The following is a 12,484-nucleotide window of genomic DNA, read 5'->3' as shown; positions in this document are numbered from 1 at the left end:
GGGATTGTTCCAGCCGAGAGACACAGACAGAGACAGAGAGAGAGAGAGGGGGTATCTGACAGACAGCGAGGCAGATAGAGGGATGAAGAGCAGACAGTTGGAGGCTGTGAAACAGTCTTCATCCTCAGAGAAAACTGTTATGAAGCAGAACTGCCTGCTGGTGCTGGGACTTAATGACTAGCATTTGAGAAATAAACCAAGTTACATGGAGATTAGCCCATTTGGCTAATTAGCTTTGCAGCAATAAAAAAAAAACATAAACACTGAAATTATTCTTGTGTTTTGTGAGGATTAGTGTTTCTGGAGCGCAATTCTAACATTTTAGGAAGCTGCCATTAGTTTGTGATGACACACACGTGATTCATTCAAGTTAGGAAACAGTAGCACTCATTTACATGACAGGAGACCGACAGGAGATAAAACATCTCTCAGAACAAAACCCTCCTCCAGGTATGAAACAGAAATGATTTGTAACTTGTATTTTTTTTATAATTTACAGTATGACTGTATTAGAACGACTGAAACTGTGACCAGAGTGGAAATAACCTCTTAACTATGTCTGGGTTGGATCATGTGGTTTTCTGTAGTGTACAGTAACGGATGGGAAAAAGCAATCAGACACATCAGGGTACTCCTGCTCCTAATGTGTTTATTTCCTTCAAACCTGCTGAGTCTAATTCATCCGACCGTCAGATTCCAAATGTCTCCAAAGAGCTCATGACTTCAGTGTTCACAACTCTCAGACTCCAGCGTTCACAACAAACCTTAATACAATGAAGCTTCAGAGACACAGACAGCCAGTCTGAACACAGACAACAGAGTTCTATCAAAATAAAAGCCCCGGGCAACGAGTGAAGTTGACCTCAGAGATCTGGGTCATTTAAATACATGCAGCAGATTGGATCACTGGTAATGAAACCCACATGTACAATCAATGCAAATACAGTTCAATCACCTTAAGAGTTTGAATACCGACGCTGTTTTCTAGGTGAAGACAGGAGGTTTTTCTGTCATTTACATTTCTCATAGATCTAAGATTGAGTGCACCTCCCACACATTCTAATCTGTTTATCATCCACCCAACAGGATGCACCATCACACTCGGAGGTCACCCTGGGGCAGTTCTACCCAGACAGAGGGTACACATCCCTTCAAAACCACAGAATGAACTTTATTGTCCCTCCTGCTTCTGAATGCGCGGAGGTTCCATGGGTGGACAGTATTTCCCTTGTCAGGCATAAAAAAAACTGAACAAAGCCTGGCGAGCTGCTCGTCCTCCCCAAAGGAGGGTCAAATCACCGTTTGACCTCCAGCCCTCGGCCACACTGACCTGATCTGGGCCTGACATCTTGTTTTCATGGACCTTTAGAGGCCAGACTATAGCTGAACCACATCACATCAGTCAGTTATTTATTTTTGGCAGATTTTTTCGGCGGTGTCTTGTGACACCTATACACATGTAGGCCAGCTATATTTTGATGTATAGGACACAGAAGTGGGTTAAGGCTTCTTTTTAAAGACAGCGTCTTCATGCATAAAGAACAGAGATGATTAGCACCGACTCCCAGGACGGTCTATGAGGATGTAGGCAGTGTGAACGAGAGATAAAATAAAGGTTCAAATTCACGAAGAGGAGAATGGTGTAAAAAGCAGCAACAGACTTTCATCCAGGAATTTACGTAACTTTGTTGAATCCTTACTTTTAAACCTAAATTTGTTCGGGAGACCTTCACAAGCAAACCTCTCATCTGCAACTAGTTTCTCTGCCATTTTCATGACCTACATGGAGTCAAATCTAACCCCAACCAGGGACCAGACCAGACAGACACAAAGGTCGAGGTGGGGGGAGGTCCAGGAAGACTTCAGGTAAAAATGTGTCTTATTCGTCAGAACGACACCACAACACCACAACCCGCACCGGCGCCCAGATGCCTCCACCAATTGCTCCCTGCTCTGTGGGAAACACTGTATACTGTATACTGATTGTCAGTGATCAGTAACATGAGTATGCTGATGTTTTGCTAGTGAGGATGAGCTTTCTAAATCTGGAAAATAAATGCAATAATATGGGGCTTTGAAGAGCGATTACAGGGAGTCTGAAGGCATTGTGAAGTTCACAGGGCTGTTTTCTTTGGCCTCGAGCCTTTCTTCCGACAGCTCTGCTGAAGTGTGAAATCTGCTGTATTTGGACTGCAGTCCAGACAAACAGTCAGAAGTAGATTCTTCTGTGGTATCAGGACCAAAGTGAAACTCAAACACAGAGAAGCAGCATCTGTGGACACAAAAGAAGCACATGTATTTTTCCAGGGATGGTTTACGAGTGCTGCGACACACAGACCTGTGTTTTTGTTGCAATGGATGTTTCAGGAAGGATTCTTGTTTTAAAACATTTAAGACATGAAGCCTGACCTCTTCTACAGATTTAACGGTAGCCATGTCCCACACATGACACCCCACTGGTTCTTCAATCCATCCAGCATCTATCCACTAACATCTGTCCTTTCCATGCTTCTATACAAACAGTGGGCAGATCTAAACAGCTTTAACACTCGGATTAAATCACAGCCAATAGAAGCTGTGCTCAAAAATAGTTCAAAACAAGCTTTATCATTGCTGTAAAATCCAGCTGTTTACTGTTGGTGGATGTCTCTTTGTCATGCATGGGAGTGTGTGTGTGTGTGTGTGTGTGTGTGTGTGTGTGTGTGTGTGCTTTCAGGACATCTGGAGTGTATCAGCCTGAGCATCCTGTAAATCCTGGGATTGCAGCTGTGTGTGTGTGTGTGTGTGTGTGTGTGTGTGTGTCGTTGCTGACTGGGCTTCCCCCTCACTCCCCTTTGCCAAACTCTCTCCTCGTTAATCTGCTTGTTAAGGATCTAATCTGACATGTGTTTTCATTTGTGTGTGTGAAAGTGTGTGCACTTGTGTTTAATAGTTACTGATGAGCAGGGAATCCACAATACGTCTGATTACATTCACAAATTTCCTCCCAAATTGTTAGTTTTATCGTGCGTGCGTGTGTGTGTGTGTGTGTGTGTGTGTGTATGTGTGTGTGTGTGTGTGCACTCTCTTTGCTTTCCTATTTGTGTATATTGTGTGCCTTTGTTTTATGGCTGCCTGGGTACAGTGTGTATGAATCAGTGTTTCCATATGTGTGAGCTGATTCACACACTTTTGAGGCTGTAATTGTTTAGAAAAGCGAACCTAAACAATATTCACTTACATAAGAGAAACAATAGCAGCTTTCCAAGTTCACCCTTCCTCTTATTACACAAATATTTGCTGCTGAAAGACAAGAGGCAGCTGGTGAAAGTCTGTTTGTTCGCCTGTGTTTGTCCTCTGTCCTCACTCTGATCTGCTGTATAAATGGTGGAAGTCTATAATTACATTTGTTACTAAATTAAGTCTAAATTTCTGGAACTGAGCCGAATTATAAACCTTGAATATGTATGATTTCACAGGAAGTCTTCCACTTCGGCTCAGTAGCCTTTTGCTACTCTCATGGCTAACAGCTATCAGACAGCGATCACTGAAACTGAAACATTTCAGATATGCACATTTAGTATTGACAATTTCTTTGAACAAAGTGTCAACAGCACAGCAGCAAAAGAGTCATCTCCACTAGAAACAAGACTCCAAAACGTCCAACACTAATACTGACAAAGGGCAATACGATACATATCACGATACAATACGATATATCCCGATACTGTAACAAAGACGGTATATATTGCGATTCTTTTATATGAATGGAAAGCTTGTTTAGAAAGCCTCATCTGAATACTAGTAATACGTTTCGTTCACAAGAACAAAATTATAATTGTTTTAATTATAAGATCATTGCACAATGCAGCTGTATCTCACATTCAAGTTGTTTTATGCTGGAAGAGACGGTGTGCAGCACAAAAGTAAGATGCTGAATTTAATGTTTGCTCATAAATAATTAATAAAAAAATCGATTTGGTCACAACTTAAATCGATTCCAGCATCTCCAAAATAAAATATCGCGATATATCACAGAAGATTTTTTTTCTTACACCCCTAATACTGACACATTTTTAACAATTACAGCAACAATGACTAGGAAACTAGCAAGAAGTTTAGCACCTGACACCAACTCTTCAACAGACTGAAAGGACACAGGTAGCTGCTAGCTGTGGAACAAAGAGCCAACATATGGCAGCTAAAGACACTTTTCCCTCAGAAGCTAAAGACAGTGTTTATCCTCAAGGCCTCTAATCCACACTCCAAACAAATGCTAATGTGCTGCTCTCTGCCTTCTGGACGTGTATGCTAACATGTTAGCCACATCAATATTTAAAGGCAATAAGAACTTAGCCGCACTAGCACTGTTGCCTTTGGTGTTAGTGCGTCTCAGATAGAAACAACTGAAGTGGCAGCTGCACTGTACGCTGCCATTGGCTCAGTCGTCATTTTGTGTGTGTTGTTTTTGGTAAACAGAGTTTAGAGCTCAGGTTGCACACAGTATAAAGTTCACTATCATTTATCAAACAGAGCAGAGAGGGAGAGGGAGAGAGGGCGAGAGGGCGAGCATATGGCAAACTGAAGAAAACGTGGGATGAAACCATGACAAGTGCACATGGGGCTCAGAGGCAGAGAGGACCGGGACAGAACAGCCTGAGGCTGGAGGAGGAGGAGGAGTGAGAGGTCTGTCACCGAGGTCAGGATCAGACTGACCATGGCAACCAGCCCGAAGCCCTCTGAGTCTGTTTGTGATCTGTCTTTTTAATCCTTTTGCTGCCTGAGCCTCATCTCAGGGATCAGACTCCTTTCTTATGTGGCAGATTTTCTCCTTGTTTTCCACTCCCCTCTTCTCTTTTTATCTCCTTAGGACCATGAAGGATTTAATGATCAAACTAATGTTCTCTTTGGGCACTTTAACCTCAGCAGGAGGGAATCCCACAATCCCCGTCTCACTTACAACCTCAAATTGGTTTAATTTGCAACGTTTTCTGCTTTAAAGACATGAGAAATGTACTGAAAGTGATATTACACGAGACACGTCCTTCAGACTACAAACAAAAAGACAAAACTCACTGACCTAATCCTCAGGTTTTTTATTATATACCTCAAAGAAACGACACAGAACAAACAACTGAATTATTTCTGAAGGCTGACGCCTCAAATGTCTCTGGATGCAGGCCACAGGATAATCGCTCCATGACAGCAGCCTTCCTGTTTTGTGTGTGGCTCCTGTGGAACTGGGAAAAACTGCTGAGCACAGGCCCACTGGTGACACAGCGGCTCGGTCAGAAGCCACATTAAAAAAAAAAAGGGGGGGGGGCTCTATTTTGTGATGTGGCCCAAAAACACAAGACAAAACAACTGACGGCAGGACGGCTGATGATGTTTTCAACTTTCTCAGGACGAGGGAACGTTTATCCAACATCACCCTAACATTCTATTTATCAGATCCTTCAGTCTGTAGATTTATCTATTGTTCAGGATCCATCTACCAACCCTCCATAAACTCAATAAATCAATCAATTTTTTGATAATAATTATTCATCTCACCTTTAACAGATCTATTGATTCATTGATCTGTCCCACCACTGCTGCATCAAGCGATTCATCTTTACGAATACATTTTAACCTGCACATGCTGATTTATCATCATAAGTCACTGTGTTGAAATGATTTTCCATTATGACCCCAAAGTCCATTCATTCTTCTATAACTAATCAATCGATTCGTCCATCGTTCCATTCATTTTCTCCTCAATAATCCATCAGTTCGACTGTCTAATGATCAATGTATCCTTCCATAACCAATAAATCAATCAATTCATCAATCCTGCTGTTTTTACAATTTCCTGTCCCACCATCCGTCCATTAACAACTTCACCATGTATCTATTGATTCATCTCTCCGATTCAAAATCTCTCTATATGATCAATCATCTAGTTTCCTGCATCAATCGACTCATCCGTCCATCTACACATTAGTTGATGAAAAACAAATATTCTTCCATCAGGCTTTACATTGAACCACTCTCCTGTTTGTATTTATTGATCAAACCTGTCAATCTAAACAGCCAATCAATCCATTTATCTGTCCACTCTCACATTCAGGCTCCCACTTAAAAACACAACATCCATATTTTATCAATCCATGTGGTTTAAGACACTTTCTGACCCAGTTCTAGGATACACACACACACACAGACACACACAGACACACACCTTCCATTCATGTGACCGCTCCAGGCTGTGTGCTGTCGGCCCTGTGACTGCGCTCTGGAAAACCTTCTGACTGATGACGGAGCGTGCTGCTTCTGGACACACCGTGAGGAGCCGGCGGTCCCCCTTCACACTCTGCTGGAATTTATAGCTTCCATTGTTCTCTCTGCCTCTGAGTAAGACGAAGACTTTACTGTTTACGTCCCTGAAACGTCAACAGGCTGCAAATAGAAAACGTGTTGTGGAGAGACGGGCTAATAATAATAATAATAATCCTGTTATTTTTATTACTGACACACTCAAAGTGAATCAGAATGAACCATCCTCAGATCTGACTGTATGGGAATCAGTCACGTTTCTAATGCCACCTGCAAAGAACCGGCCGTGGTGAATTTCGTTGTGTTTCTACATGTGTTGGTGCTGAAAGCCGCTGATATGATAGCTTCCTCTGGTCTGGAGTCTGGAGTTTTCTCTGTTCCTCTCAAAGGGCAGCATTGTTTACGATTGGTCACCATTTAAAAATCAGTGTGTAAGAGTTCAGCTCAGCTGTGCCAGCCAGACGTTTACATCAACACTGCTCCAACAAAAGGTGCCTTTTCAGGTCGAGTGAGGCTCCCAGAGACGAACAAATGTTTCCGATGAGAAAGTTCTTGTTTGAATGACCCGTCAACTGCACAATATGGACAAAGGTATATATGGACAACCAAACACCATGTGTGTGCGGGCCTCCGTTTCTCTGTTTCCCTGCATTTGTAAAGAACGATGAAGGTTGAAGAGGTCAGGTTTGAGGTTGCCTTGAGTTCAGGAAAGGCAAGTTCTTCTACACCAAACTCGAAAGATGAGTTCTTTGAGCTGTGTTGTGTTGACAAACACACAACGTTCCCTCCTAAATCCTCATGATCTGCTCTAAAGCTGCAACGTTTAGTCAAGAACAGGAAGTTTGGGAATGTTCCCACTCGTTTGTCCACAAAGCGTCAGAATGCGGGGGGACCATCCATCAATGATGGTGACATGATTTGTTGTTATTTCTGTGTACGACTTTACATCCAGACTAAAGGGAAAAGAAAAAAACAGCAGGTCTATAGTTAAGTTAATACTCATCAGCAGAGAGAAGAGCTCAGCTCTACCTTATTTTACACAATTATAAATGTGTGCCAGAGAATCTGCAGAGTCTGCACACTGTACGCGTGTACACCCCTGAGTGCACAGGAAGCATACTGTAAGTGACAGAAAGTTTGGGCTGTGTGTGTCTGTGTGTATGTGTGAGGTGCAGACTGTGCCAGTGCGGCCCTTGTGTAGGAGGGAACAGTTCAGCCAACTCATAAAAAGATGTCCCAAATTATCCGGCCACCGACGCATGTTCCTTCCCCACGCCTGCCTGTGCTCTATTTCACCGCGCTCCGCGGGGATCCGCTTTGTCGACGGCGGCTATTTCAGACTTGTTCTGGTGCGTTTCCAGATTGGCTGCAGAGGCTGCAGAGGCGGCGAGTCTTTAAAGCGTCTGAGGAAAAGTGTTACTGCTTCATGTCTGTTCACTGAGCACAGAATTTGTCACTTGAGAGTTTGTGGTAGTAAAAGGTCGTCGTTGGAAGCATCGCCCCGGCTGAACGGCTTTCCAGACACTTCTGATGGCCTCGTGAACCACTGACCCGTCTGTTTCACCTTATCTGGCAAGAAATGATTCAAACGTAGGCTGAAATCTAGTCGTGCAGTGTTTCCCCGCCCAGATTCCTTTCACCATGCATCTCCTTAGCTGAACACACTTCCTGGCTGACAAATATGCTATATTTAAAGATGATAATTACAACCTCTGGGTCATGAGGTTGCATGAGGGGTGGGGGGGTTTGCCTGTGGATGCCGCAGTGCTTTGGCTCCTCTGTTTGGCCAGCTAACTGCAGACATGTTTCACAGCAGCGGAACATGTTTGTTCCGTTTTGGTCCAACGATTTAATTATGGGACTGGAAAGAAATGGGCAAGCAGCGACATGCTGTCTGATGATGAGGGAGGTGAGGCCGTCATTCCAACAATGAGACTCAATTAAGAGACAGTAGAATGTGAAAAACCCTCCTGCAAACTGGGCTGAAGACACAGATTGAATCATCAAGTACCTTTCTAAGCATCAGGAAAACACAGGTTTTTATTTTTAGTGTGTATCTACTGCACTCCCTCTTTCCTTGCACTGTGCTGTACTGTACTGTAAGATGGACTAAACCAACGCTGGGATTATCTCAGAGCCCAAAGAACAACCAGCTCTGAGCAGCCTGTGTCATTTCCTGTGTTGCAGCTTGTGGTTTTGGTGTTATTTGACATGGTGCAGTGTCAGTGATGGGGCCACCTGATCCTGCTCTTAGCTGTCTCCTGTCTAGAACTTTATTAAATGTAACATAAAACAACACAGGTCATTCAAAATGTACCACTTTAGAGTTCTGTCCCCCTAGTGTAAGGGACTCTCCAGCATTGTGTCCAGCCTCTCTTTAAACTGATGGTCAAACCTTGTATTCTGCTGCTGTTTCCAATTATCTCCCTAACTGCAGTATCATATTCCAGAGCTGATGCTGTGCCATCCATCAGAGACATAAACCTCTAAGATATCATCTCAGGACATTTTTAAGTGGGACTGTGGGCTCGCCAAAGGCTTACCCCCACCCCCCTCCACTCACATTTAGTGGGCATATTTGACTGGTTCCCAAAAACAACACTGCTGCCGCCAAGTCACAGAGCTAAGAGCTACACCCAGTCATCATCCAGCATAAACTCGCACAACAAATAATGAAACCAATTGAGCAGGGGGGGGGGGGGTAACTGAACAGATAACTGTGTTTGGTTTCTACACACTCACACAAAGATAACAGCAACAGTAACATACTGGTACTTAAATGTGACATTTTGAAGCATTAGCTGCTAGTTTGGGAGCTAATCTCTGTCTAATCTAATCTCTGTCTTCCCGTGTTGGTTTGTTTCTTGGCAGGCGGCTAGTTTAACGTTGCATTGCAGAAATCGGGTACAGGTTCCAGTTTCTTTCCCTGTGTGTCAGTTCAGTGTTTACTGACGGTCCTCTCTGTCACTGTGCTGTTCCCTCAGAGGTGCAGTGAACAATAAGCCCACAGTGACTGAACGTGTGCCAGCAGTGAAGAAACAGAACCTGGGGACACTCAGATTATATCCATATTCACACCTCTTAAAACATAATGTAATGCCATCGTTTTTGAACCTCTATTGGTTCTTATCCAGATCAGCTCTCTCTCTGGTTAATACTAAAACCATTAGCCCATAATAAACCACGAGAAGCCGTCATATTTTATATTACTGCTAACTTATTCCAGCACATTAGACTATGGAAAAGTAATTTAGACACTCTGTCGGTGGTGTAGTACTACACTGCCAAACACTGTCTGAATTTTTATCACCTGGATTTATAACATTTCATTAACAGCATCATTGCAGACTTCTACTGCTCCCCCGGTTATCACACAAAACAAGGTCATGGCAGAATTCACTTCAGAAGAAGAAGCAGCAGCTCTCCAACATGCTGGAAGGTGCCTTACCCACCAAAGCACACACATCCACTATCTGTCCCGAGGACTAATGCTTTATTAGTCCCTTGGTGGTGAAACGTGATCCAATAGTATTGGAGGATCCCATCTGTGAGACAGCAAAGCCATGATTTACACAGGAGCCGTTTATAGAGCTTTTAAAGAAGACAGAGGAGCCGGCGTAAAAACAGGCTTATTTATGGAACACATGGGCCGCTGTGTGGACGCACACGATCAGGGGTGTGCTGCACAGTCAGGGGGTACAAGTTCTGCACCATCATGATTCGCATGAGAAAGTTTTTAATACCCAAACAGCAGAACTATCCTCCTGCCAAGTCATGACTGGTTCGTCTACGTGTCGGAGAACAGGAGATAAAATCTATCACAAGTTCCCAGGATCCAAATATATGCCTCTATAAGGAAGAAGAGAAGTGGTACAGCTTCACATCATTAATCAAAGCTGGGAGCTTTGCAAATAAACTTTTAGTTAAATCTCACATTTGTTGGTTGTTCAGATTATTTGTTAGTTTATTTGTTAGATGGATTTCAATCTTCTTGGTGCAAAGAAAAACTCTCACACACACTCTCTCCCAAACAAACAGGTAAACTCTGCCTCTGAATGAAAAGTCAACACAATTTGTCTACTCCTGCAAACTCACCTCCATCAATCACAAAGCTGGTGCAACCAGTGATGCTGAGTTCACGCTACAACGGAGCCAAAAGGAGACAAACGTCCCAGAGGACGCCCTCCGTCCCCTCTTTATGAAGTATGAATTACAAAAGCCATCAAACACTCATCCCCTCTGTGCCACATATCTCATCCTGACACCTCCACCTCACTGGGAGCAGATGTGCAACTCCTTGACCAATAGGTGGCAGAGTTTCACGCTGTATCCAGGCAGGATTGAAGAGAGCGCAGAGGAGGGTGGAGGAGGAGAAGGAAGGGAGAGGGAGAGAGGGTGAGGAGTGAACTCTTACTTGCAGTCTCTGTCCTCCAGATCAAAATGTGGATTGAAGTTGATGAGGATCTTCTGACCCGGTTCAGGGGCCGTTATCACCCACACGCATAGCTGGGAGGGCGGGTAGGCGCCGGGATAGCCCGGGGAGGTCAGGTAGTCCGCGGTGTGGATCTCTATGTTCCCCCCGCATTTATCTGCACCGCAAAAAAAACAGACAGAAAGTTGTTTCAGTTAGAGCAGAGCCAGTGAAGCGCACTCTGATGTGCACGGATGGCGCAGGAGTGGGAAACAGCATGAATCTCTACCACAGAGCAGAAAAGCGCACATTCCCGAAAATACGCATTTCTATCCGCAATAAAAAGCTGCTCAAACTGAAACAGGTGAAGTTCCTTTGGGTGGTGAGGCGGGCTGCGTCACCAGCACCATTACATTTAATTTTCTCACTGAATGATTTATTCAATGCAGCCTGTGGATCATGCTTCACTGAAAACACGCGCAAAGGCTCCAAAACAGGTCCGCGGTGGATGAAGCCAACGGTGCGTAAAGATTAAGGATATTCTGATGGAGGAATGTGGCGTTTTGTAGCTACTCTGTGCCTCACTCTTCATTCTACACACTCAGGTTTTCTATTTTTTCGCGTGCGTAACAGCCCTCAGTGTTTACATGGCTTCATTTGGAGCGCTGCTCTCGGAGGCAGAGCCGAGGCACTAACAGGTGAGAGGCAACAATGGCGCAAAAAATCATACCGAAATGGATCAATATTCAGCCTCCTCCTGTCAAGACACATGTATTCATACAAGCAGTCAACACCTACCGGTCTGAGTCAACGAAGCAACAGAGAGGACTTGGGTAAAAAGGAACAATAGCAATCCACTACTGCGCATTCTTGTCGGACAGGAGAACACAGACATGCTGAGAAACCAAGAAAAATCAAATAAACAGGTTTTACGTCCAGAGAGGGAAAAAAAAACAAAAATGTGTCTCAGAGTACGAGGTCTGGCTGTTGGGTCCCCAGCATCCTGTGAGCTTCAGCACCGGAGCCCTGCTGCGTCTGTCAGGGGACAACTTGCCATCTCCTGGAAAAAATCAAATAATCCAAACGCCGAAAACAAGAATCAAAAAATCCGCTGGGTAAAAGTGGCAGCTGCGCGCCTTCGATTCTTCCCCAAAGCTCTCACTTTTACAGCCGAACGGGAACAACAGATACTTCCAATGGGTGGTTTATAAATGAGAGAGACAGATCACTAGTTACGCGGTTTTCAGTGAAAGCCAAGCGCGCAGCGTCTCTCTCCAGATTCTGACTCCGTCTTTCAGGTCCGCCTCTCTCCGTCCTGACCGCCACAGCACAAATGTCAGCACTGCGAGTCGAGTCGTGAAAGTAACAGCGGAATTTCCACTCCCCAAAAATTCCTCCTGCTCCGAGACTCCGCTGCCTGCGCGCAACCAGCAGCAGCAGCGTCCGCTACAAAGGGGGCTGGCGCAAACTGACACCGGTGCGCCCTCCGTGCGCTCCCGGCGCGTGCATACAAAAGGGGGCTGGGACAGGGGGGGGGGGGTGCGCACGCAAACCCACGCTGGCATGTGGATCTGGTCCGAGGTGTGGACATATGAGCCGGCGACCAGAAGACACATCTGATCACGAAGACAGGAGGATTCAGGATCGATGTATTCGTTTGTGACCTACATCTGACCAGACACCATTCTGCTCAATCTGGGGTTAGGAATCCAGATATAATCCAGATTTTTACTCTTTGTCTCGTCTAATCAATACACTACAACATTAAATTAAACTTTA

The 12,484-nt window shown here is 44.4% G+C and overlaps 1 protein-coding gene across 2 annotated transcripts in view; it reads right to left on the bottom strand.

Moving 5' to 3' along the window:
• The window catches only part of LOC114450167 (neuropilin-1a-like), a 51,862-nt gene extending 39,728 nt beyond the window's left edge, over positions 1-12,134 (bottom strand). For both annotated transcript variants that reach the window (XM_028428136.1, XM_028428137.1), the window contains exons 1-2: positions 11,504-12,134; positions 10,709-10,883 (exon numbers count right to left, since the gene is read on the bottom strand). In XM_028428136.1, coding sequence (XP_028283937.1) covers positions 10,709-10,883; positions 11,504-11,600 — 272 coding nt within the window. In that variant the 5' untranslated portion in view covers positions 11,601-12,134. The remainder of the gene's footprint in view (positions 1-10,708; positions 10,884-11,503) is intronic.
• Positions 12,135-12,484: the final 350 nt, after the last annotated feature.

Source organism: Parambassis ranga, chromosome 17 (assembly GCF_900634625.1).
Source record: "Parambassis ranga chromosome 17, fParRan2.1, whole genome shotgun sequence".
Classification (NCBI taxonomy): domain Eukaryota; kingdom Metazoa; phylum Chordata; class Actinopteri; family Ambassidae; genus Parambassis; species Parambassis ranga.
This window is presented reverse-complemented; position numbering and strand designations above follow the sequence as displayed.